This window comes from Oncorhynchus clarkii, chromosome 20 (genome assembly GCF_045791955.1).
Source record: "Oncorhynchus clarkii lewisi isolate Uvic-CL-2024 chromosome 20, UVic_Ocla_1.0, whole genome shotgun sequence".
Classification (NCBI taxonomy): Eukaryota; Metazoa; Chordata; class Actinopteri; order Salmoniformes; family Salmonidae; genus Oncorhynchus; species Oncorhynchus clarkii.
The window spans coordinates 41,357,981-41,383,656 of record NC_092166.1 but is presented as its reverse complement, the minus strand read 5'-3'; the positions used below and the strand labels follow the sequence as shown (position 1 = coordinate 41,383,656).

At 43.8% G+C, this 25,676-nt stretch overlaps 1 protein-coding gene across 1 annotated transcript; it reads right to left on the bottom strand.

Moving 5' to 3' along the window:
* Positions 1-635: 635 nt before the first annotated feature.
* On the bottom strand, positions 636-25,649 carry LOC139376366 (sodium/potassium-transporting ATPase subunit alpha-2-like). The gene is made up of 24 exons (XM_071118820.1): positions 25,518-25,649; positions 24,236-24,313; positions 23,921-23,980; positions 22,653-22,856; positions 20,954-21,067; positions 19,860-19,994; positions 19,553-19,670; positions 19,128-19,396; positions 18,027-18,225; positions 17,527-17,636; positions 16,379-16,513; positions 16,100-16,179; positions 15,831-15,940; positions 11,356-11,531; positions 10,803-10,939; positions 10,553-10,703; positions 10,063-10,231; positions 9,788-9,942; positions 6,072-6,195; positions 3,916-4,061; positions 3,444-3,574; positions 3,089-3,190; positions 2,338-2,429; positions 636-1,421 (listed from the first exon to the last, which is right to left on the bottom strand). Exons 1-24 carry the CDS (start codon positions 25,527-25,529, stop codon positions 1,393-1,395), a joined length of 3,036 nt encoding a protein of 1,011 aa, XP_070974921.1. The 5' UTR covers positions 25,530-25,649; the 3' UTR covers positions 636-1,392.
* Positions 25,650-25,676: the final 27 nt, after the last annotated feature.

Below are 25,676 nucleotides of genomic sequence, written 5' to 3'. Positions count from 1 at the left end.
TGTCAGAGCAGTTTACAGTTCACTGCACCTGTACTTAGCCTATCTGTAAACAGCCTATCTACCTACCTCATCCCCATACTGGTATTTATTTATTTATTTTGCTCCTTTGCACCCCAGTATCTCTACCTGCACATTCATCTTCTGCCGATCTACCATTCCAGTGTTTAATTGCTATATTGTAATTACTTCGACACCATGGCCTATTTATTTCCTTATTAACTTACCTCATTTGCACTCACTGAATATAGACTTTTTGTTTTCTTTTATTCTACTGTATTATTGACTGTATGTTTTGTTTATTCCATGTGTAACTCTGTGGTGTTGTATGTGTCGAATTGCTACGCTTTATCCTGGCCAGGTCGCAGTTGCAAATGAGAACTTGTTCTCAACTAGCCTACCTGGTTAAATAAAGGTGAAATAAAATAAATAAAATACAAATAAATTGACTGCCTGTTTGTGTCTTGCTTGTTTGATATGCGGTGTAGGCTCAGTGGCGACCCGTCATTCAGGGCAGGTGTTCTGAGCCGTAACCGGTTCAGCAAAGAAAATACAAAAATTCAAGTCCCTTGGGTGCTGTTAACGTCACATTAGAAGTGCACGCGTGATGGGGTAATACCAGAGCAAACAACAACTGCTTTGTGCAGATTCACTTTATTTCATATCGAGATTTTTTCAGAGCAATTTATTTTACACAACCAGACTATGATAACCCAAATGGCGCCCTATTCCATACTGCACTACTTTTGACCAGGGCCCATATGGCTCTGGTCAAATTAACTGTACTATGTAGAGAATAGGGTCCCATTAGGGATGAATAGCCTTCAGCACTGATTTTTGTTTTTAATCGGTGAAGGAAAAAATATTCAGGGTGTATTGGTATGGTACAGGCATGTTGCAACATCTTGTTAGGTTGACATTTGGGTTTGGAAAATCCTTCTAGTACAATAATTGTCATCTGGAAAACTCAGAAATGTCAAATCACAATTACAAGTTTATTTGCAGCAGAATTCTCTATGAGAACCAGCACTGTGTACTGATAAACTGATCCATGCAATAATAGGCCAATTGCCTGGTAGACAAACAAACACACACTAACCATGGTGATTTAGGCTTATTTTAAAAACGGCAGATGACCACCCATTGTTAATCACTTTCAAAGACAAAATTCAATTTATAAGGTATTTTTGTTGTGCACACAAAAGCTATGTTCTTTGCTAAGCTAGACCTTGCATACACAAATATACTCACTCATTCAGAGGGGTTGGGTTAAATGCAGAAGACACATTTCAGTTGAATGCATTCAGTTGTGCAACTGATTAGATATCCCCCCTTTCCCCTTTCAGTAACACAGACTGACAGAAATTCAAACTCACAATAATAATTTTCTGAATGTTAATAATAAGTCTCCTGTTCCACCCAACCTATAAAACAGAAAGAAAGAGAACAGTCAGACACGATTATGACTATATTAGACAACGTCATTATGTCCCATTATCTCTTCATCTGTGATTCAATATGAAAAGGACTTTTAACTCAGTGACTCGCTGATCCCCAGCACATCAATCTGATTATTAACATGACTAATTTACATGAGCGATTAACTGTCACGATAAATTCACTTTTTTGAATATTTTTGTCTCAGTGACAGACAACCAGCATCTTCTGTGTCACATATTCTATGTCACCCTAAGTATTTTTTTATCAGTGGTGGAAAAAGTACCCAATTGTCATACTTGAGTAAAAGATACCTTGATAAAAAATGATTCAAGCAAAAGTGAAAATCACCTAGTAAAATACTACTTGAGTAAAAGTCTCAAGGTGGTTTTAAGTTTAAGTTTAAGTTTAAGTTTAAGTTTGGTTTTAAGTATACTTAAGTATAAAAAGAAAAAGCAATTGGTAAAATGTACTTAAATATCAAAAGATAAAGGATAAATAATTTCAAATTCCTTATATTAAGCAAACCAGACGGCACCATTTTCTTTTTTTTATGTATTTACGGAGAGCCAAGGGCACACTCAGACATCATTTACAAATGAAGCATGTGTGTTTTGTGAGTCTGCCAGATCAGCGGCAGTAGGGATGACCAGGGAGGTGCTCTTGATAAGTGCATGAATTGGACCATTTTCCTGTCCTGCTAAGCATTCAAAATGTAACGAGTACTTTAGGTGCCAGGGAAATTGTATGGAGTAAAAAGTAGTTTAATTTCAATAGGAATGTAGTAAAGCAAAGTACAGATACCCCCCCAAAATGTAGTACTTTAAAGTATTTTTACTTAAATACTTTACACCACTGCTTTTTTATCACCTATGTGTCACTCTGTTACTCTATGTCACCCACCTCCAGGACACCTCCTGATGATGAGCTTGCGGATCTCATCATAGATGAAGATGAGTACACTGTATGGGAGGGCACAGAACCACCAGGAGACCCTGAAGGAGTGAGAAAGAGAGAGAGAGTAAGCAAAACAAGGGAAGGGTAGTTTGTGTAGTTCATTAAAAAATCCAGCCTGGTCTCATAGACTAGACGTAACATAGTAAACGCAAATCCAGGACCACATTAGCATTTTAGAAAGTTTGCAACTACTTACTACTTTTTAGATACTTTGCAATTACTTAGCATGTTAGCTAACCCTTCCCATAACCCTAACCTTAACCCTTTAACCTATCTCCTAACCTTAAAACTAACCTTAACCCCTTACCATAACACCTAGCTAACGTTAGCCACCTAGTTAACATTAGCCACAAGAAATTGGAATTGGTAACATATTGTACAAATTGCAATTCGTAACACATTGTAAGAAGTCCAGGTTGAAAATCCATGCAGATTCACCCTCCGAATCATTGGGGTGATACGAGGATGTGATGAGGGTGTGACTAGAACATTTGTGGGACATGTTTTGGAGGTGTTGAGGCTGGCGATTATAGAGTGGAGACGTGTGTGGTACATTGTAAAATCCATGTGAGAAAGTGTGATATGAGAAAGGTGCATGAGTGACTTAGTAGTTTTGGGGTAGAATGTAAACGGGGGTGTTGGGGATATGATGTCATTATTTTTAGGTAGGTTGGAGAATATGTTGTCTAGTACTGACTTCAAGGGGTACATGCGGAGGGCGATGTCCATTCCTGGGCAGTAGGACAGGAAGGCAGCCAGAGCAGTCTCAGCAAACAGGCCAAAGATCAGGATACGATTCCTGTTAAGGAAATGGGGATGGCACATGTGAATACAGGAAAGAGTACGACAAGAAAAGGGGACCACTTTTTTACATAGGCCTTCTACTTATACAAAAGTAAAACATCCTCTCTTTCATTGGGTGTCTCCCAAATGGCACCCTATTCCCTATATAGTGCACTACTTTTGACCAGACTCATTTGGGCCCTGATCAAGAGGAGTGCATTATATGGGGGGATTAGGGTGTCATTTGAGACGCATCCTTTTCCACTTACTTCATGCCCTGCTGGAAGACAGAGTTCCTCCTGGTCTTGCAGATAACCAGATCAGCCCATTGCACCACCACGATGCTCGCAAAGAACGAGGTATGACAGGTGAACTCAATTACCTTTCGCTGCTCATAGGTCTGCAAAAGGAAACACGTCTTACACGTCTTAAACCTGTCGTAGTCAAGAAAAGGAACAACTCCAGCACACAGGTAATTTTGATGCTTCCAACAATTTAGATCCATTCAATTGTTGGTAGCATCCAAATTACTGGTGTGCTGGAATTTTTCTTTTTCCACCATGACCACAAATTTTCTCCATGCACCTGGTAGTACAACAAGGTGTGCAAGTTTACTTAAAAAATAAACTGTTGTAGTAACTTGTGGTGGCTCTGCTTAAAATATAGCTACTGACTGCATGGACCTTTAACCATTCGCTCCAATCTGTATGTGTTATGTGTGTTAAACCCTCTCATTCTCACCCACTGCTGTCCATAGCTGTCTTCCACCTCGTTGTTTGCACGGTCATCCCAGTTCAGACGGATGCCAAGGAGGGTCCCTGGCCAGAAACCATTCTCAGCCAGGATCACAAAGTAGGTGAAGAAACCTGCTATGGCCTGGATCATACCTGGAGAGAGAGAGACAAGTCCATCAGCACAATATACACTGAGTGTACAAAACATGACATAGACTGACCAGGTGAATCAAGTGAAAGCTATGATCCTTTATTGATGTCGCTTGTTAAATCCACCTCAATCAGCGTAGATGAAGGGGAGAAGACAGATTAAAACTATTTTCGGATAGGGGGCAGCATTTTCACTTTTGGATGAATAGCGTGCCCAGAGTGAACTGCCTCCTACTCTGTTCCAGAGGCTAATATATGCATATTATTATTAGTATTGGATAGAAACACTCTGAAGTTTCTAAAACTGTTTCAGTGATGTCTGTGAATATAACAGAACTCATATGGCAGGCAAAAACCTGAGAAAAATCCAACCAGGTAGTGAACATCTGAGATTTGTAGTTTTTCAAAGCTTGGCCTACCGAATACACATTGAGATATGGATAAAGTTGCACTTCCTACGGCTTCCACTAGATGTCAACTGTATTTAGAAACTTGAATGAGGATTCTACAATAAAAGAGGGGCTCATGAGACCTCTTTGAGTCAGTGGTCTGGCAGAGTGCCTTGGTCTCATGACGCGCACTCCCGACAGAGTTACCTCTCAGTGCTTTTCTTCAGACAAAGGAATTCTCCGGTTGGAACATTATTGATGTTTTATGTTAAAAACGTCCTAAAGATTGATTCATGTTTCTAAAGGACTGTAATGGAACTTTTTGAGTTTTTGTCTGGTTGAAGTGCCTGCGCCTCATGAAGATGGATTACTGGGCTGAACACGCTAACAACAAGTGGCTATTTGGACATAAATGATGGACTTTATGGAACTTTATGGAACAAATAAGTAATTTATTGTCGAACTGGGATTCCTAGGAGTGCCTTCAGATGAAGATCATCAAAGGTAAGTGAATATTTATGGTGTTGTTTCTAACTTCTGTTGACTCCAATACGGCGGATATTCCTCTGGCTGTTTTGGGTTCTGAGCGCTGTTCTCAGATTATGCTTTTTCCGTAAAGTTTTTTTGAAATCTGACACAGGGGTTGCATCAAGGAGAAGTCAATCTTTAATTCTGTGAATAACTGAGTCTGTTTAAACTGAGATTTTTGGATATAAATATGCACATTATCGAACAAAACATACATGTATTGTGTAACATGATGTCCTATGAGTGTCATCTGATGAAAATCATCAAAGGTTAGTGATTCATTTTATCTACATTTCTGCTTTTTGTGACTCCTCTCTTTGGCTGGAAAAATGGCTGTGTTTTTTTTACTTGGTCATGACCTAACATAATCATATGTTGTGCTTTCGCTGTAAAGCATTTTTGAAATCGGACACGATGGGTAGATTAACAAGATGTTTATCTTTCATTTGCTGTATTGGACTTGTTAATGTGTGAAAGTTACATATTTTGGAAAAATATTTTTGAATTTCGCGCGCTGCCTTTTCAGCGGAATGTTGTGCAAGGGTTCCGCTAGTGGAACGCCTGCCCTAGAAATGTTAAAGAAGGATTTTTAAGCCTTGTGAATGGGAAAGACAAAAGGTTTAAGTGCCTTTGAACCGGGTATGTGCCAGGCGCACCGGTTTGAGTGTATCAATAACTGCAACGCTGCTGGGATTTTCACACTCAACAGTTTCCTGTGTGTATCAAGAATGGTCCACCACCCAAAGGACATCCAGCCAACTTGACACAACTGTGGGAAGCATTGGAGTCAACATGGGTCAGTATTCCTGTGTATCGCTTTCGACATCTTGTAGAGTCCATGTCCTGACGAATTGAGGCTGTTCTCAGGGCAAAAAGGAAAGCAACTCAATATTAGGAAGGTGTTCCTAATGTTTTGTACACCCAGTGTAACTTTCAATAACTGCAATGAATAACAGAGGGTAAAAAGGCAATCTGCACATCTCAAATGGCACCCTATTCACTATCTAGTGCACTATTTTTGACCAGGGCCTGTGATAGAGTGCCATTTGGGACACAGACCCATGGATGAGCTTGCAAGTGGAGGAGGTATTCTGACCTATCTGTCCGTAGGCCATGCTGATCAGTCTGTCGTTCACCAGCTTGTCCGTCTTTGGGCACCGGGGCTGACGCTTCATGATGTCACTCTCAGCCGTCTCATAGGCCAATGAGATAGCAGGAACCTGGACGCAGACGGGAGAGGAGAGAAAGAGAGAGGGAGAGAAAGAGACAGAGAGGAGTGTGAGAGAATGTTTGACAGACAGAACAATGTGATAAAGATATACCTAGTAAACAAGCCCACATTGACACAATTTTAGCCCAATGCGGGCTAAAATATTGGCCCTGTGTAGGCTGCCGATGCACAATTTATTTATTTATAATTTATTTGTGACACTTTCCATTCAATGCACAAAGTGCATAATTTACAAGGCTTACAGGTATTTAAGAAATGTGATACATTGCATCAGAAAGACAAGAAAAACTGTTAAGTTTCTCATATATCACATATTTAAGTATTTTTACAGATGTCATCATTGGCATTGTACAAGATCACCAATATTTGGGCATCACACAACAGATCCCTTAAACTGTAGTGACACTCAGTAACGGTTGCACCAAAATAACTATGTGCAAACCACACCCCCAAATATTTGAATGAGCGCCGCCTCTAGCTGGACTTGGTGTGGGCTATCCTGTGCTGGACTTGGTGTGGGCTATCCTGTGCTGGAATTTGGTGTGGGCTAGCCTGTGCTGGACATGGTGTGGGATATCCTGTGCTGGACTTGGTGTGGGCTATTCTGTGCTGGACTTGGTGTGGGCTATCCTGTGCTGGACTTGGTGTGGGCTAGCCTGTGCTGTACTTGGCGGGGGCTAGCCCGTGCTGGGCTTGGCATGGGCTAGCCCGTGCTGGACTTGGTGTGGGCTAGCTGCTGTTGGACTTGGTATGGGCTAGCCTGTGCTGGACTTGGTGTGGGCTAGCTGCTGTTGGACTTGGTATGGGTTAGTCCATGCTGGGCTTGGTATGAGCTAGCCTGTGCTGGGCTTGGTGTGGGCTAGCTGCTGTTGGACTTGGTATGGGCTAGCCCTTGCTGGACTTGGTGTGGGCTAGCCCGTGTTGGGCTGGTGTGGGCTTGGTGTAGGCTAGCCCATGCCCACCTTGCCCACTGAATATTCACATGAGGCCAATGGCGTCATGTTTGCTGGGTAGGTTCCATAATAAAAAAGCCCTGACTATTGGTTGAAGGTTTTACCAGTAAACAGGGTTGGGAAGAAACGGATTACATGTAAGGGATTACAAAAAACAGTAACTGTAATCCGTTCCGTTACCAGCAAAAATATTGTAATCAGATTACAGATACTTTTGAAAAACTAGATGATTACTTCAAAGATTACTTTTAAATTGAGAAAGGATGTTTGTGAGAAAAATAAATATTGACACTTCTCTGTTTTCTCAGTGACATTCAAATCAGCATTGAAAAAAGGCACAAGTTTAAATTTGTTCCACCTGAGTGAGTCTGACCACAAGTCAGAGACCACTATGATGACACACCAAATGTGTTTGATGGATCGCAGGAATAGGCTTTTGTAGGCTACAGTCCAAGCTATGTCTTCCAATGGTGCAACTGCTGTCAGCATCCAAAGATGATCCAATTTGAATAAACTCTTGGAGGTAAGGATGACAGCAGTGGTGTAGTCTACGGCAATACGGATATCACTTATTATTGATATCTACATAGCGCATTGATGTGAATCACACTGCTGCTCTCTCATTTAGCTATTTGCGCCTCACGGATTGTGGTTGTTGTGGATGGCTGTTCACAAATCTAAATGTGTATTTGAACCCAATAAAGGTTGAATTCAAGAAGTTTAGGCTGCCTACCAACCATTGTTTTTGAAACCAGTGGACAGCCAGTGAAAAATGTGCTCTTGCAACAGCTGCATAGTGCGGATCCCAGCCTATGGAGTAAAGGTGGGGCTTTTATTGCTCAATATAATAATAATCCATAGGCCTAATGGAAGCATGCTCAAACTCACACACTTTTAGGGGCAAAGGGGCAATCTGTAGTTAATACATCCATTTTTAGACTTATGTATATATATATATATCTCCATTGATTCTTGAAGAATATAACTTATAAATGCCTCATGAGCTTAGTTCAACTGTCACACTCCATGGGAACCCAGAATATAAGCTTGTTTTACTCCGATGTTTGTGAGCATTGTAAATGTCTATTAATCTGAGAGGGGTTACATTTCTCCAGGCCCATCCCGCAGCCTTTTACCAAAACAGAGCCGGGGTGCCGTTTTGTTATTGTTTCATCTGTGGATTTGCCCTTTAAACAGCTGCGTAACTTATTAGCCAGCCCTACTCTGTTGTTTAGGATTTTTCTGTCATGGAGGACTGATTGGACCCATTGATTCGAGTTGAAAAATTGTATTACCCAAACTCACTATCTCACTAAGTCAAAGTGTCACCAACTAAAAGGTAAACAATAGGCCTATAGCAAATGCAGCATATGGCATTAATTTTTTCACATGTAAATAGCACTTTTAGTAGTGGTCAAAGCATGCCATTCCATGAGCGCAGCATTTATTTTTCAACTCGAATCAATGAGTCCAATTAGTCCTCCATGACAGAAAAATCCTAAACAACAGAGTAGGGCTGGCTAATAAGTCCTTAGTTTTGGGGTTATGCTCATGTAAAACAATATGGCTAATCTATACTTCCATATTTCCAAGTCTTATTCTTGAAGATCAAGGGGATCAAGGGGTCATTTATTGGAATGACTGGAATTCTGCTAGACTTTGGTTTTTAATGTAAAGAGAAAATGTAATTGTATGTAGTAGAGAGCGATGGGTTAGGAGAAGCCTACATAACCAACCCATAAAGTAACGGCCAGCTATGTAAACTTTAACATTGATTTATCCTGCAATAGATGTCGTTCAATTGGTAACATACATTTTTGTCATCTTCTGATGTCTCTTATGGAGAAAGTAATCTAAAAGTAACTGGATGTAATCAGATTCCGTTATTGAGTTTGGGTAATCCAAAAGTTACATTGCTGACTACAATTTTGGACATGTAACTAGTAACTGTAATGGATTACATTTAGAAAGTAACCTACCCAACCCTGCCAGCAAGGCAACAACAGGGCAATGTGAGTGTTAAGGTGGGAAATGGACTATTGTGAGACCAGAATCCACACAGCAGAGTGGATACAAATCCAGTTTGCTTTGAGGATTTAGCAGCTTTCATCCTGACCCAGGGCAGGGCAGTGATGAGTAATATATTGTAAGGTAGTGTATGATCAAGCTAAGAGCATGGCTGGTTGTGACTGTCAAGGAGTAGAGATATGATGAGTCAACATGGCCAGCCATAGAACGGAGAATTTGCTGAAATAGTTGTAATGTTCTTCAGCAGTCAGTTTGTTTGATCTCTTCTGCTGCTGCGAAATAACACTACAACTATTTCAGTGAGTGTGGGTTTAACTTTCATAGTTTCGATGCCTTTTAAACCCTGCACACAAAGACTTTTGATGATGAACTATTGAGTCCAGCATGTCAATTCTTAATTCTATGGCTGGCCATGTTGACTCCTTGACACTCACAGTCACAACCAGCAGTAAAACTGATCCTGGACTAAAAAGCACTTTCAATTGAGATTCTACATTGCTTTTTAGTCCAGGACTAAGGATTCATCTGTGTCCTGGCAACCACCCCTAAGGCTGTTTCAGTGCGGGTTTTCCTTTTCCAGTCAGCATGGTAGGTCCTCACCATATCAGTTCCCAGGTCGATACAGAGGATGGTGACAGTGCCCAGGGGCAGGGGAATACTGGCAATGATGAAGAGGAGGAAGGGGCTGATCTCTGGAATGTTACTGGTCAGAGTGTAGGCAATGGACTTTTTCAAATTATCAAAGATCAGACGGCCTGTTTGGGATTGAAGAAGAACAGATAAATTGATTGACTCACGGTATTTCAATTTTTTTCCACTTTTCTTTGTTTTTCTCTCTTCCTCTTTCTTCCTTCCTTCCTTCCTTCCTTCCTTACCTTCCTCCACTCCTGTGACGATAGAGGCGAAGTTGTCGTCCAGGAGGATCATGTCAGCAGCCTGCTTGGAGACGTCAGACCCAGCGATCCCCATGGCAACCCCGATATCAGCCTTCTTCAGGGCAGGTGAGTCGTTCACTCCGTCCCCAGTAACCGCAACAATTGCCCCCTAGAACAAGAGAACAAAGGATCATGAAATAAGAAACATTTTAGTTGAATAACAGCTGTGAATTGGAGATAAATGCAGCGTTTTCATGTTTTTTCGCCTCTGTCAATTTTGGAGCCATTTTCCCATCAAAAACTTTTCTATAGAATAATAGCCCCCCAATATCAAACTCTGAACAGAAGAATAGATTCAGTATTTCTAACTCCAAACCATGCTTTAATTATAGAGTGACTAAAACACACACACATAAATACACACACACAAATACACACGCTCGCATTCACGCAAGCACACATGCACACACGCACACAGGCGTCCTTTCACCGTTCTCTGGCAGCCCTCTACGATGATGAGTTTCTGCTGAGGTGAGGTGCGGGCGAACACTATCTCAGTGTGGTTCCTGAGCAGGTCATCCAAGTATTCTGCGCTCATGTCCTTCAGGTCCCCCCCGTGCACCACACAGGCCTTGGCATCCCTGGGAGCGAGACACAGGTACAAGCCGACAAAGTCATACGTGAGCGCTCACACACAGATGCAGACACACAGGCACGCACACGCATGCGCACACACACACCTGGGGTTGACTTGGCTCAGTGGAATATTCAGCCTTTCAGCGATGTCCTCCACAGTCTCGTTGCCCTCGGAGATGATGCCCACACCTTTAGCGATGGCTTTAGCAGTGATTGGATGGTCGCCTGTCACCATGATAACCTAATAGCACATCATCACAACTATAAGCACACCATATGTCATCGTTACCTGTCACCACATACAACAATCTGTTGTTGTTTTTTGCTCTGTTTTCCTCATTTATGCTAACTTATACAATTTGCCATTTTTTTTGCTTTCGTTTTTCTCATTTATCATGTCCATGTATGTGTCAACCTATCATTCTGATTGGGCCCAATGAGACAAGTTTGGATGTGTTGGCTGATTGGTTAATTGGTTGTAGGGTTGCAAAATTCCAGTAACTTCCCCAAAATTCCCAGGTTTTCCAGAAATCCCAGTAAAAGGATTCCCAGATTTCCTGCTTATTCCGGGAATGTACCGGGATTTCTGGAAAACCTGGGAATTTTGGGAAAGTTACTGGAATTTTGCGACCTTTCTTGGTTGATGATGCCACTCACCTTAATTCCAGCAGAGCGGCACTTCCCCACAGCGTCGGGCACGGCAGCGCGGGGAGGGTCAATCATGGACATGAGGCCCACGAAACACAGTCCTTCCGTAGGGAAGTTGACATCTTCACAGTCGAAGGTAAACCCCCGAGGGAACTGGGCCGGAGACAGTGGCAAGTGACAGAACCCTGAGGGAGAGAGAGACAACAGACAGGGACTTTTTTTTAAATATCAAGGTTCAAATATTGGACTGTCTCTCCACAACAACGGCGGATTCCTGCCGTAATCCCTGGACCACTACTTCTGATCTTCACAGACAGCTTGCAGCTAGCTAGCTCACAGCCTGCACTCACCGTGGCACCCAGTACCGAAGCTATCCCTGAGGCCCACCTCCCGGCCTACTCAGCTGTTCACCCGAACCCCACTCATACACAGCTAGAGCACCGGATCACCGCTGCTACCGATTGGCTATAGTGGCTAACGCCACTGCCACGAAGCTAGCACCAGTTAGCCGTGAGCCAGGCGCATCTCCCGGCTAGCAAACTAAATTCTACAATACCTCTTTCGCCATCTGGCTTGGATTCTCTGTCGACACGGCGCCCCGCCGCACCACCACGATTGGTCTGCATACGAATACTCCATCCGTTGTGCCTTCAACCGGCCTCCGTCGAAGCAGACGCTCCTACTAACCCCTTGCTACTAACTTTAAACGCCGTGTCGCTAGCGTAGTGGCGGCTTCCCTGTTCCATCTACTGCTGCCCTCTGGACACTATGATCACTTGGCTACATAGCTGATGCCTGCTGGACTGTCCATTAATCACGGTACTCCATTCTGTTTATTTATTGTTTATCTGTCGGCCCCAGCCGCGAACTCAGGCTCTGTGTGTAGTTAATCTGACCCGCTCTGCCCAGTCATCGCCATTTTACCTGCTGTTGTTGTGTTAGCTGATTAGCTGTTGTTGTCTCACCTGTTGTTTTAGCTAGCTCTCCCAATCAACACCTGCGATTACTTTATGCCTTGCTATGTTTCTCTCAAATGTCAATATGCCTTGTATACTGTTGTTCAGGTTAGTTATCATTGTTTTAGTTTACAATGGAGCCCCTAGTTCCACTCTTCATACCCCTGATACCTCCTTTGTCCCACCTCCCACACATGCGGTGACCTCACCCATTACAACCAGCATGTCCAGAGATACAACCTCTCTTATCATCACCCAGTACCTGGGCTTACCTCCGCTGTACCCGCACCCCATCATACCCCTGTCTGCGCATTATGCCCTGAATATACTCTACCACGCCCAGAAATCTGCTCCTTTTATTCTTTGTCCCCATCGCTCTAGGCGACTAGTTTTGATAGCCTTTAGCCGCACCCTCAATCTACTCCTCCTCTGTTCCGCGGGTGATGTGGAGGTAAACCCAGGCCCTGCATGTCCCCAGGCACCCTAATTTGTTGACTTCTGTGATCGAAAAAGCCTTGGTTTCATGCATGTCAACATCAGAAGCCTCCTCCCTAAGTTTGTTTTACTCACTGCTTTAGCACACTCTGCCAACCCTGATGTCCTCGCTGTTGCTGCCTGCTACCGACCCCCCTCAGCTCCCAGCTGTGCCCTGGACACCATTTGTGAATTGATCGCCCCCCATCTAGCTTCAGAGTTTGTTCTGTTAGGTGACCTAAACTGGGATATGCTTAACACCCCGGCAGTCCTACAATCTAAGCTAGATGCCCTCAATCTCACACAAATCATCAAGGAACCCACCAGGTCCAACCCTAAATCTGTATACAAGGGCACCCTCATAGATGTTATCCTGACCAACTGGCCCTCCAAATACTCCTCCGCTGTCTTCAATCAGGATCTCAGCAATCACTGCCTCATTGCCTGTATCCACTACGGGTCCACAGTCAAACGACCACCCCTAATCACTGTCAAACGCTCCCTAAAACACTTCTGCGAGCAGGCCTTTCTAATCGACCTGGCCCGGGTATCAGTTGAGGATGCCTGGTCATTCTTTAAAAGTAACTTCCTCACCATCTTAGATAAGCATGTTCCGTTCAAAAAATGCAGAACAAAGAACAGATATAGCCCTTGGTTTACTCCAGACCTGACTGCCCTCGACCAGCAATAGCATCGAATAGTCCCCGCGATATGCAACTGTTCAGGGAAGTCAGGAACCAATACACGCAGTCAGTCAGGAAAGCAAAGGCCAGCTTTTTCAAGCAGAAATTTGCATCCTGTAGCTCTAACTCCAAAAAGTTCTGGGACACGGTAAAGTCCATGGAGAACAAGAGCACCTCCTCCCAGCTGCCCACTGCATTGAGGCTAGGTAACACGGTCACCTCCGATAAATCCATGATAATCGAAAACTTCAACAAGCATTTCTCAACGGCTGGCCATGCCTTCCTCCTGGCTACTCCAACCTCGGCAAACAGCCCCCCCCCCCCCCCCCCCCCCCCTGCAGCTACTCGCCCAAGCCTCCCCAGCTTCTCCTTTACCCAAATCCAGATAGCAGATCTTCTGAAAGAGCTGCAAAACCTGGAACCGTACAAATCAGCTGGGCTTGACAATCTGGACCCTCTATTTCTGAAACTATCCACCGCCATTGTCGCAACCCCTATTACCAGCCTGTTCAACCTCTCTTTTTCATATCGTCTGAGATCCCCAAGGATTGGAAAGCTGCCGCGGTCATCCCCCTCTTCAAAGGGGGAGACACCCTGGACACAAACTGTTACAGACCTATATCCATCCTGCCCTGCCTATCTAAGGTCTTCGAAAGCCAAGTCAACAAACAGATCACTGACCATCTCGAATCCCACCGTACCTTCTCCGCTGTGCAATCTGGTTTCCGAGCCGGTCACGGGTGCACCTCAGCCACGCTCAAGGTACTAAACGATATCATAACCGCCATCGATAAAAGACAGTACTGTGCAGCCATCTTCATCGACCTGGCCAAGGCTTTCGACTCTGTCAATCACCATATTCTTATCGGCAGACTCAGTAGCCTCGGTTTTTCTAATGACTGCCTTGCCTGGTTCACCAACTACTTTGCAGACAGAGTTCAGTGTGTCAAATCGGAGGGCATGTTGTCCGGTCCTCTGGCAGTCTCTAAGGGGGTGCCACAGGGTTCAATTCTCGGGCCGACTCTTTTCTCTGTATATATCAATGATGTTGCTCTTGCTGCGGGCGATTCCCTGATCCACCTCTACGCAGAAGACACCATTCAGTATACTTCTGGCCCTTCCTTGGACACTGTGCTATCTAACCTCCAAACGAGCTTCAATGCCACACAACACTCCTTCCGTGGCCTCCAACTGCTCTTAAAGGCTAGTAAAACCAAATGCATGCTTTTCAACCGTTCGCTGCCTGCACCCGCACGCCTGACTAGCATCACCACCCTGGATGGTTCCGACCTAGAATATGTGGACATCTATAAGTACCTAGGTGTCTGGCTAGACTGTAAACTCTCCTTCCAAACTCATATCAAACATCTCCAATCTAAAATCAAATCTAGAGTCGGCATTCTATTTCGCAACAAAGCCTCCTTCACTCACGCCGCCAAACTTACCCTAGTAAAACTGACTATCCTACCGATCCTCGACTTCGGCGATGTCATCTACAAAATAGCTTCCAATACTCCACTCAGCAAACTGGATGCAGTTTATCACAGTGCCATCCGTTTTGTTACTAAAGCACCTTATACCACCCACCACTGCGACCTGTATGCTCTAGTCGGCTGGCCCTCGCTACATATTCGTCGCCAGACCCACTGGCTCCAGGTCATCTACAAGTCCATGCTAGGTAAAGCTCCGCCTTATCTCAGTTCACTGGTCACGATGGCAACACCCACCCATAGCACGTGCTCCAGCAGGTGTATCTCACTGATCATCCCTAAAGCCAACACCTCATTTGGCCGCCTTTCCATCCAGTTCTCTGCTGCCTGTGACTGGAACGAATTGCAAAAATCGTTGAAGTTGGAGACTTTTATCTCCCTCACCAACTTTAAACATCTGCTATCTGAGCAGCTAACCGATCACTGCAGCCGGACATAGTCCATCGGTAAATAGCCCACCTGATCATTTATCACTCCAGTGTTAATCTGCTAAATTGTAATTATTCACCTACCTCCTCATGCCTCATAGACTATTTTTTATTCTATATTTTTTCTTCTTTGCTATTGACTTGTTTATTGTTAGCTCATGTGTAACTCTGTGTTGTTGTCTGTTCACACTGCTAGGCTTTATCTTGGCCAGGTCGCAGTTGTAAATGAGAACTTGTTCTCAACTGGCCTACCTGGTTAAATAAAGGTGAAATAAAAAATGAAAAAATCTGCTTTTGTATTTTTTTGAGTGTCTATGACAGGAAAGATGTAGGGAACAGATTGGGAGATGCAGATTGAGAGGGGACACATAAAGGAAGGGCACAGACAACTGCCAGTGTGGTCTGGAGATAGTTGAGTCTCAAATGGCACTCTTTATACGGTACTGTAAGTACCTAGAACTCTCTCTCCCAGCCCTCCCAGCTCCATGTAGGCACTCTGGAAAGCTTCGTTCCAGTTGGCATCCATTGGAACCTCCTGACCGTGGATCATGATGGTGCTACACCTAAGAGATGCACAAACACGTAGGATTTATTCGCCTTTTGCGGTCAATCAGTGAGAGATGTATTTAGAGGGCACGTCTATGTATCTTTGGCATAATGGCTTATGTGACTCCATCGTATTTACCTATTGAGGGAGACACCGTTTTGATGTCAATAAATACCTGTCCAATATTCTCTCAGGTGCTCCCTTCATAACGAGTAGGTGGCCATTTTCATTGTCTTCATGTTCATGAATGGAAAGCTTTCAGAAGGTGGGTAGAAGACAAAAGTATATATAGTATATATATGTTTTACTCTTGTGTCAGTGCCGTTTTTAGTGGTTCTGGTGGCTCAAAATAATTATGGATTGGGCTGTAGGTCTGTTTTTTTGGTTTATGCAGTTGGGTCTATGCTGTATGTTTTGTGTTGTGAATGTCCACATTGAAGGGGTAATTGTATACCTGGTACTTGTTGGTCGAGTTGAAGGGAATCTCTCCCACCTTGGGGTATCTGTTTCTCATAGAGCGGACACACCCACAGGAGAGCTCGATACATTTCAACAGCGCAGACTCTGACGCGTCGCCAGCAGTGTCCCTCTACAAAACAACACAACATCAAGCAGTCAGCAGGAGACGGTCTATTCACATTGTCAGAATGGGTTGCTGACTGAAAATTGGTTTAGTATGTGACTACTCACATGAAAAAATATTTTAGCATACAATGGTATAAATACTATAGTGTTCACTGTAGTGTTTTTGCGGGCTTTAATGTAGTATTTACTGTAGTATACTGTAGTATTTACAGTTAACTATAGTATAAATACTGTAGTAAAAGAACTGTAGTATATCCTATAAAAATTAAAGTAGTGTTTTTGCAGATTGTAGTATATTGTATTATTTACTGTAGTGTTTTTGTGGGAATTACTTTAGCATTTACTATAGTGTTTTTGTTTTATTATCTTTGACATAGAAGTTGCGGCTTCTCCTTCAGAACACCTACTGTAGAAATACTAAAAGGGCACATTTTCCATAGCCTGTAAGGTGGTCGGGCTGGGGTTCAGACCCTAACATGTAGGGAGCACAATATATGGTTATATTTGGCATGTAGATTTCTCACTTATGGGTGGCACAAATTGTGATATGGGGGAGGGCAATGGACATGGTTTATGCAAATTAAATACTGTAGTATTTACTATAGTTTAAAAAGTGTAGTGTTTTTACAGACAAGTGTTTTTGTGGACATTACTTTAGTATTTACTATTGTATTCTACAGTATACTACAACATTCTATATTAAGTACTACACATAATCGAGGGATACTACAGTATGTGGTATACTATTCTGCAGTATACTATAGAACTATATAGTAAGTACTGCAGTATTAGATAGTAAACTGTAGTATTGCTACTGCAACAGTTTGGAGGAAAGGGTTTTGTGTTGTTAGATTCAACGTGGCCAGGTTTGTGGACATTAGCCGCATTGGTGTGGGTCATTGGGGCACTTTAAATCGGACAACGGACTGTTTCAACCATTCCATTCCAGTCATTACTAGAAGCCCTCCTCCCCTCATCAGCCCCCACCGGTGTGGGTGTATAGTGGCCATCCCCTACCTTGAGGATGGGGAAGTTATCCTGCCCAGCTTTGAACTCAGCGCGGTTGCAGAGTCCAGCCACGTGAGACAGAGAGTGCCATGTAGCTGAGCTCTTGTCAAAGGTGGCACCTGAAGGAACACAGGAGATGCTTCAGACTTGCAGAGGGATGATTCATTTTTTTCCAGAATTCACAGATTTTACAGAAATTCCAGTTGGAAGATTCCCAGATTTCCTGTATATTCCATCCTGATTCCGGGAATATTCCAATCGGGATTTCTGGAAAACCTGTGATTTCTGGAAAACCTGGGAATATTGGGAAAATACCAGAATTTTGTAACCATAGACTGAGTGACTGAGCTGAATTTGTATCTTTTTTCAGTATATTGTATAGCACACAGTATAGTATCTCTATTCTAAATGCTTACATCAAAGCTCATTTAACACAGCAGAGAAGCAAACTAATTCAAGGGGTCTGGTTGAATGTAGAAGGGACAGACGATGTCTGTGGGTGGTCTCACCAGACTGGTCCTCCGTAGTGTCGGCCTCATGGATCATGTTGTCAAACCACATGTGGGCCACGGTCATGCGGTTCTGGGTCAGGGTCCCTGTCTTGTCGGAACAGATGGTGGAGGTAGAACCCAGGGTCTCCACAGCTTCCAGATTCTTGACCAGGCAGTTCTTCTTGGCCATGCGCTTGGCAGTGAGGGTGAGACAAACCTGAGAGACAGAGGGAGGGAGGGAGGGAGAGTGGGGGTAGAGGAGAGGAAATGGACATTACCGAGTCCTCTTACCCCTATACATATCTACCCCTACCACTCCAGTATCCCTGCATATTGACCCTGGAACTGTCCCTGTATAAAGCTCAAATACCTTCTCATGTTCTTCTTATTTCTATTTCTCGTTCATTTTTGTTCTACTTTACCTTATTTTATAGTACTACCGGCATTGATTATTGCATTGTTGGGAAAGAGTTTTTCACACGTGACAATAAAACCTGAAACTTGAGTAACGACAGAGTAATGGTCAAAGATGAGTGGAAGATGGATGGAAAATCCTACTACAGAGCACACTCTCATAGACTTTGGTTTAAATCATGAGATTTAGCAAGAGATTTGCATGGAGACTTAGAATTATAATTTAGCCCATATACACAATACCAGTCCGTGGCCTTGGGGTGTCTAGCGGTCTAAGCCGCTGCCTCTAGCACACATAAATGTACCACTGCCAGTACGGGATTGAATCTGGCCCACTGCTATTTCACTCACCAACTACAATAGTAGTCGGACTCACAGTGATGGTCCCTGCGACAGACTAGCGTCATGTCCAGGGGGTGTACTATTTTTTATTTTTTTTTACCTTTATTTACCTAGTCAGTTAAGAACAAATTCTTATTTACAATGACGGCCTAGGAACAATGGGTTAACTGCCTGTTCAGGGGCAGAACGACAGATTTGTACCTTGTCAGCTCGGGGGTTTGAACTTGCAACCTTCCGGTTACTAGTCCAACACTCTAACCACTAGGCTACCCTACATCAGGCACATCAACCTGCCTCACGCAAGATCGGCTACTGCCCCTAGGCTATGGGCCAATCTGACTGGGACATTCAAGGCATACTCACAGTGACGGTGGCCAGCAGACCCTCTGGTACATTGGCCACGATGATGCCGATGAGGAAGATGACAGCCTCCAGCCAGGTGTATCCCAGGATGATGGCCAGGATGAAGAAGGACACCCCCAGGAACACAGCCACGCCTGTGATCAGGTGGATGAAGTGCTCGATCTCCATGTTGATGGGAGTCTGGCCTGTCTCCAGCCCCGAGGCCAGGGTGGCAATACGGCCCATCACTGTATGGTCACCGGTACCTACTACTACACCATGGGCTGTGCCTGAGGGAGGGGGGGAAGGAAGGACAAGCAATTCATTCATTGAAGATGGATGAGTGGATGGAATGGGGTAGATAGAGGGAGGAGAAATAGGTCAGGTCTCCCTTGTAAAATCAAAATAAATGAATAAAAAGATAGGAAAGGATTTGTCCTACTGACCCTCCACACAGTTGGTGGAGAAGAAGGCGATGTTCCGGGTCTCCAGGGGGTTTTCATGGGTGAACTCTGTTGTGCGTGTCTGAGGCTCTGACTCCCCAGTCAGAGAAGAGTTATCCACCTTCACACACAGACAGAGGAAAGATATCCAGTTGGACAGAAATAAATACAGACAGACAGACATAGACAGACAGAGAGAGAGAGAGAGATAAAGAGAGAGAGAGAGAGAGAAAGAGAGAGACAGCAACTAAGTAATCCACCTGGACAGATAGTAAGAAAGTGACCCTTGGACTCCCTGACCTCTCCTCACCTTGCAGCCAGCAGCGGAGACGACTCGGAGGTCGGCAGGGATCCGGTCTCCTCCTTTGATCTCCACCAGGTCTCCCCTCACCAATAGCTGTGCATTGATTGTCATTTTCTCTCCCTCCCTGATCACCAGGGCTTGCTGCCAGGGGTGGATAAGAGAGAGGAGAGATGAAAGAGAGAGACAAAGGGGCGGTTGAAAGGGGAGAATGAAACTTTTTTCGATAAACGTTCATTGGCAAATCCAAATTTGGCTCAAATTATTAGTTGTGTTATGTTGGATAAGCTTATTATGCTTCTCAAGTCAGTGTAAGCCCACTCTAGGCACTCAAAAGAAATTAAATTACTTGAATTGGAAGAATTTCCAAGGGGATTTAAGCCTATTATAGCCTTCACACACTGTTAAGATGACCAAATGGCACCCTATTCCCTATATAGTGCATTACTTTTACCAGGGCCCTGGGCTTGGTCAAAAGTAGTGCAGTTTCCTTTCGAGTGGCGCAGCGGTCTAAGGGACTGCATCGCAGTGCTAGAGACGTTACTACAGATCTGGGTTCGATCCTGGGCTGTGTTGCAGCCCGGCCACGACTGGGAGACCCATGAGGCGGCGCACAATTGGCCCAGCATCATCCGGGTTAGGGGAGGGTTTGGCCGGCTGGGATGACCTTGTCCCATCGCGCTCTAGTGACTCCTTGTGGAGGCCTGGCACATGCACACTGACTTCGGTCGCCAGCTGTACAGTGTTTCTTCCAATACATTGGTGCGTCTGGCTTCCAGGCTAAGCGGGCAGTGTGTCAAGAAGCAGTGTGGCTTGGAGGGGTCGTCTTTTGGAGGACGCATGGCTCTCGACCTTCGCCTCTCCCAAGTCCTTACGGGAGTTGCAGCGATGCGATAAGACTGTGACTACCAATTGGATATAATGAAATTGGAGAGAAAAAGGGGTAAAAAGTACAATACAAAATACAAACTAAATAAGTAGTGCACTTTAAAGGGAATAGGACCCTGGTCAACTGTGTACTATAAAGGGAATAGGGCCATCTCATAGGGTGCCATTTGGGACGCCGACAAAGCAATATACTGTGCTGTCTCAGCTCAGCTCACCTGAGGAACCATGTTCTTGAATGAGTCCATAATGCGGGAGCTCTTGGCCTCTTGGTAGTAAGAGAAACAGCCAGTGATGATGACCACAGCTGACAGAACCACTCCCAGGTACAACTGTTATGGGAGAGGGAGGGAGGAGAGAGGGAGTGAGATAGAGAGAGGGAGGTAAGAGAGAGAGGGGGGGAGAGAGAGGGAGGTAGAGAAATAGAGAGAGAGAGTGATGGGGTAGAGAAAGAGAGAGGAAGAGGGCTGTATAGAGAGAGAGAGAGAGAGAGAGAGAGAGAGAGAGAGAGAGAGAGAGAGAGAGAGAGAGAACGAGATAACAAGATGACCAGATTAAGGTTATTGGTGTTGCACTACAGTACATGGCATACAGTATATCAACATAATTGTGAGTGAAAGTGATGATGATGATGGTTGTTTTATTTGTGTACTGTATGTACTGTATGTAGTGTGTTTGCAACCAGGTTGGCAATGATGATGATGATGATAGACAGTGTTAGCTAATAACTGGGCAACTCTATGCAACCATGTTTGCTGACGACACAACTGTTTTTGGATCAGGCAATTCTGTAGGGCAGCTTAAAGAGGCTCTTAAAGCTGACATGACCAAAATGTCAAATGGGATAACCCACAATAAATAAGTGCTGAAAACAAAGAAACCAAGGCAATGTTAATATGTACAAAGGAGAGAAGTAACAAACGACCCTCCTCACAGCTGACATTTGGCGGGACACCCATCGAATAGGTTTCAGAGACTAGGCTGTTAGGTGTACCGCTAGACAGTCTCTCTTGGTCATCACCTCTGCAACAAAATCATTGGCACCTCCTGTATGCTCAGAAGGATTGCGAAATATATGCCAGAGCAAATTCTAAAATAACTCTCACAAGATCTCATCCATAGTCAAATGAACTACTGCTCTGTCATCCGGGGTAATGCAAGTGTCGGTGACCTAAAGAGCCTGCAAATAGCGCAAAATAAGACAACCAGAATGGTTCTGCAATATGGTTAGGAGAGGCCCTCCGTAGAATTGCATACTGCACTCGAATGGCTGACTGTCAAGGAAATGATAGAAAATAATATACTAACTAACCCTTTTTCATAAAATTCACCAGTCTGAAAGACCAACCACTATATATGATAAACTGGATATAGTCATAGACAAACACTCTCGTAACACACGGAGCAGAACCAAGGCCACGTATAGACCACCAAAACCCAATTCAGAGCTGGTTAAAATAGCTTTTAGTTTCAGAAACTTTTGCCAGAAAGTTCAGAAATCTTGTCAAATCGTTTTTTTTAGAAGAATAATTCACAAAGCACATTAATCAACAACTAGAATGGGTCTAAGAGGTTATTATAATATGTGATCTTGTATTTAAATTAAAATGACTATGTGCACATGAGGTATGTGGGTGGGTGAGGGTTGGGGGCTTGGCAGGTGTAACTCGTTAATATGCAAAAGTATGGGAATGTGTATCTGTGTTTGTGTTTTTAATTTGTTTTTGTTATTTTTCTACATTTCTTTCTGTTTTTTTAAACATTTCCTAAAGACTCTTGGAAGACTAGCCCTTGGTGGGCTAAAAGAGATCCTGATCAAATAAAAAGAAATCAGCACAAACAGATCTGGGACCAGGTTGGTTAATGTGTAGTGAACATGACAGATGTTATACAGGCTAGCCTTGAGGCGGTTCTCACGTTGTCATTGGCTGGCTCATCTTCAGTGGCCACTTGGATACTGTAGGCCAGAAAGCAGAGGATGGCACCGATCCAGAGGAGCAAGGAGAAGCCCCCGAACAGCTGACGGCAGAACTTCACCCACTCTGGCGTGGTTGGAGGGGGGGTAAGCACGTTGGGCCCATCCCTGGCCAGCACCTCCAGAGCCTTGGCATTGGTCAAACCCTGGAAGACAATGAATGAATACTTTAATGTCCCATAGGGAAATTTGCTTGGCAATATTACAGGCATTCCTGGCATACAAATATTACATTGCAAGACATACAACACTTTACACAACATGTACCACAGTCACTTAAACAATCACTGTCCGTCAGCAGACAGACCATCACTACGGGGACTCTGTTTATTAGTTATTTAACTAGGCAAGTCAGACAGTCACACTCACAACAACAAAATCATGTTTTCCATTTCTACGGCCCTTTTGGTTGTTGTGTGTGGTGGGGCAGCTAAAGCATGGGATTCTGCCTTTTGTGATAGAGGCACCACATTTCACACACATCTAGGGCATGTCTGAAGAAGGGTGGAAGATAGCCTAGCGGTTAAGAGCGAATCCCCGAGCCGACTAGGTGAAAAATGTGTCAATGTGCCCTTGAGCAAGGCACTTAACCCTAATTGCTCCTGTAAGAGCGTCTGCAAAATGACTAAAATGTCAAATGTATCATAGAGAAGTATCATAGTGCCAGTATAGTACCATTGCAGATTTTGTCCATCACCCCCTGGTGGCCATTTCTAATATGGCAACTAAACAACAATTTAGTTCTGTGTAAAGTCAGTAGGATTAAAGTCAGTAGGATTAAAGATGAGACAGATAGACATCGCTCCATATGGGACCTATATTACTTCACTGATATTCACTGTAATACCACTGAACACCAGTAATGGAGATACCATGTGGGGTTCCCATGTGGGACAGGGATGAGAACCCTGTGGACTCAACTTGAACCACATGGACAAACATGGACTAAAGTAACAGTTTGTGTGTGTGCAGCACTGACAAGAAGCAGTAGTTATGTAGAGATTAGATCAGGGCTAGGAGATTAAAATGACTCGGCAGAGCAGAAGGGAGGGCAGCTGTGTGTGTGTGTGTGTGTGTGTGTGTGTGTGTGTGTGTGTGTGTGTGTGTGTGTGTGTGTGTGTGTGTGTGTGTGTGTGTGTGTGTGTGTGTGTGTGTGTGTGTGTGCGTGTGCGTGTGTGTGTGTGTGTGTGTGTGTGTGCGTGTGTGTTACCCGAGCCAAGTCGACTGTGTAGCGCCTTTCCAGATCGTCTAATGATATCTTGTGATCATCCTGTGAAAGAACAGAATAATCTGATTTACTCAAATAAACCACAGCCAGAAGGTCATTATTCAATATGAAATGCACTGCGCTGAGTTCTTTACACGTGACAGCCTGTTCTGCGTCCCAAATGGCACTCTTGGTACCCAGGCTAATTTGGTGCACTATTATTGACCAGAGCCCTGTGGGACCTGGTCAAAAGTTGTACACTACATAGATAATAGGGTGTTATTTGGGACACAGCCCCAGACAGCTAGTTGCTCTTACCATGGACACCTCCTTCTTGAGCTCATCCAAGTCCCTCTCCTTCTTCTTCTTCTTTCCTCCTCCATTTTCGGCACCACTCTGAGGAGTGAGGAGATTATCACATCAAACATAAGCCCTTAACTCAAACCTCCCAAACACAGAGGGAGAAGTATACATAGGCATTGCATATAGCATGCTGTAGAAATCATATATATAATGAGTTATAGGATCCCTATGGAAGTATATCCATGTTTATATTATATATTCGTGTTCATAAATCATTTTTTTTAAAACATTTCACTACTGTATAGTAGGATAGCATTGCTTTGCGTGTTGGTTAATTTGTGTGTTGGTTACTTTGTGAAAATATGGCGATGGAAAGTCTGAGTTGACATTAGTGAGTGTGTTGTTCAGATCGGAACAGTCGCTGATGAAGAATGCAGCTTCATGGAAATCATCTGCTGCTGTCACTCTTTCTTTCCCAGCAGAACGTGTGAACGAGTGAAAGCGACAGCGAGAGAGCAAAAGAATGAGTGTGTGAGAGAGCGACACATTGAAAAAGCAATCAAAAAGAGTTTGAGAGTAGAGTGTTGGTGGAGTGCAGGAAATGTGCCTGACTTAGCAATTTCCCCGGTTTCCTCTACTGTATGTTATAACAGATCATCTCCAACACCTGCTAGAAAACAAAGTCAGCTGGAATTGAAACAGGTTATACAACTGAAATTCTGTAATATGTGTGAGTAGAGATCTTGATAATATATTGATGGTATTAGTTATCTAGGCCCTAATCCTACAATCCAATGTGGTCACAAAATGCAACGAGCCGGCGCCCGGCGTCACTGCAGACACGATTAGAAAACCGGCTCAGATTTTCCATGATGTCTGTGGCTGTATGTGACATGTCTAGGGTTGTAAAATTCTGTTAACTTTCCCAAAATGCCCAGGTTTTCTAGATTTCCTGGATGAAAGATTCCTGTAATCATACAAGAATAAGCAGGAAATCCAAAATCCTCCAACCAGAATTTTTTGGAAAGTTACAGGCATTTTACAACACGAGACATGAGTGTTGGTGTTAGACAATAAATTGACCCCAACTCAACCATACATACATTCATACGACGGACTGTGTATGTGTGTAAAAAGCAGAGTTGGGGTCAATTCAGGAAGTAAACTGAAACTCCAATTCCAATTTTCCTCAATGCTTCTGTGTGTGAGATTTTTTTCCATTTCAGTTTACTTTCTGAATTGAAATGTAATTGACCCCGACCCTGGTATAAAGGACAAATAAGTGAAGAGAACTTACCCCTTTCCCCATGCTTGCAGTGTTCCAACTGTAAGTTGAAATGTGAAGGGCAGACCTTTCGTCCTGACAGACAGGGGACTGATCTCTAACACATGGAAAAGAAGCGGATGACTTTTTGGGTGGTTGGGACTGACACCCACCCTCCCCTCTCCTTCACCT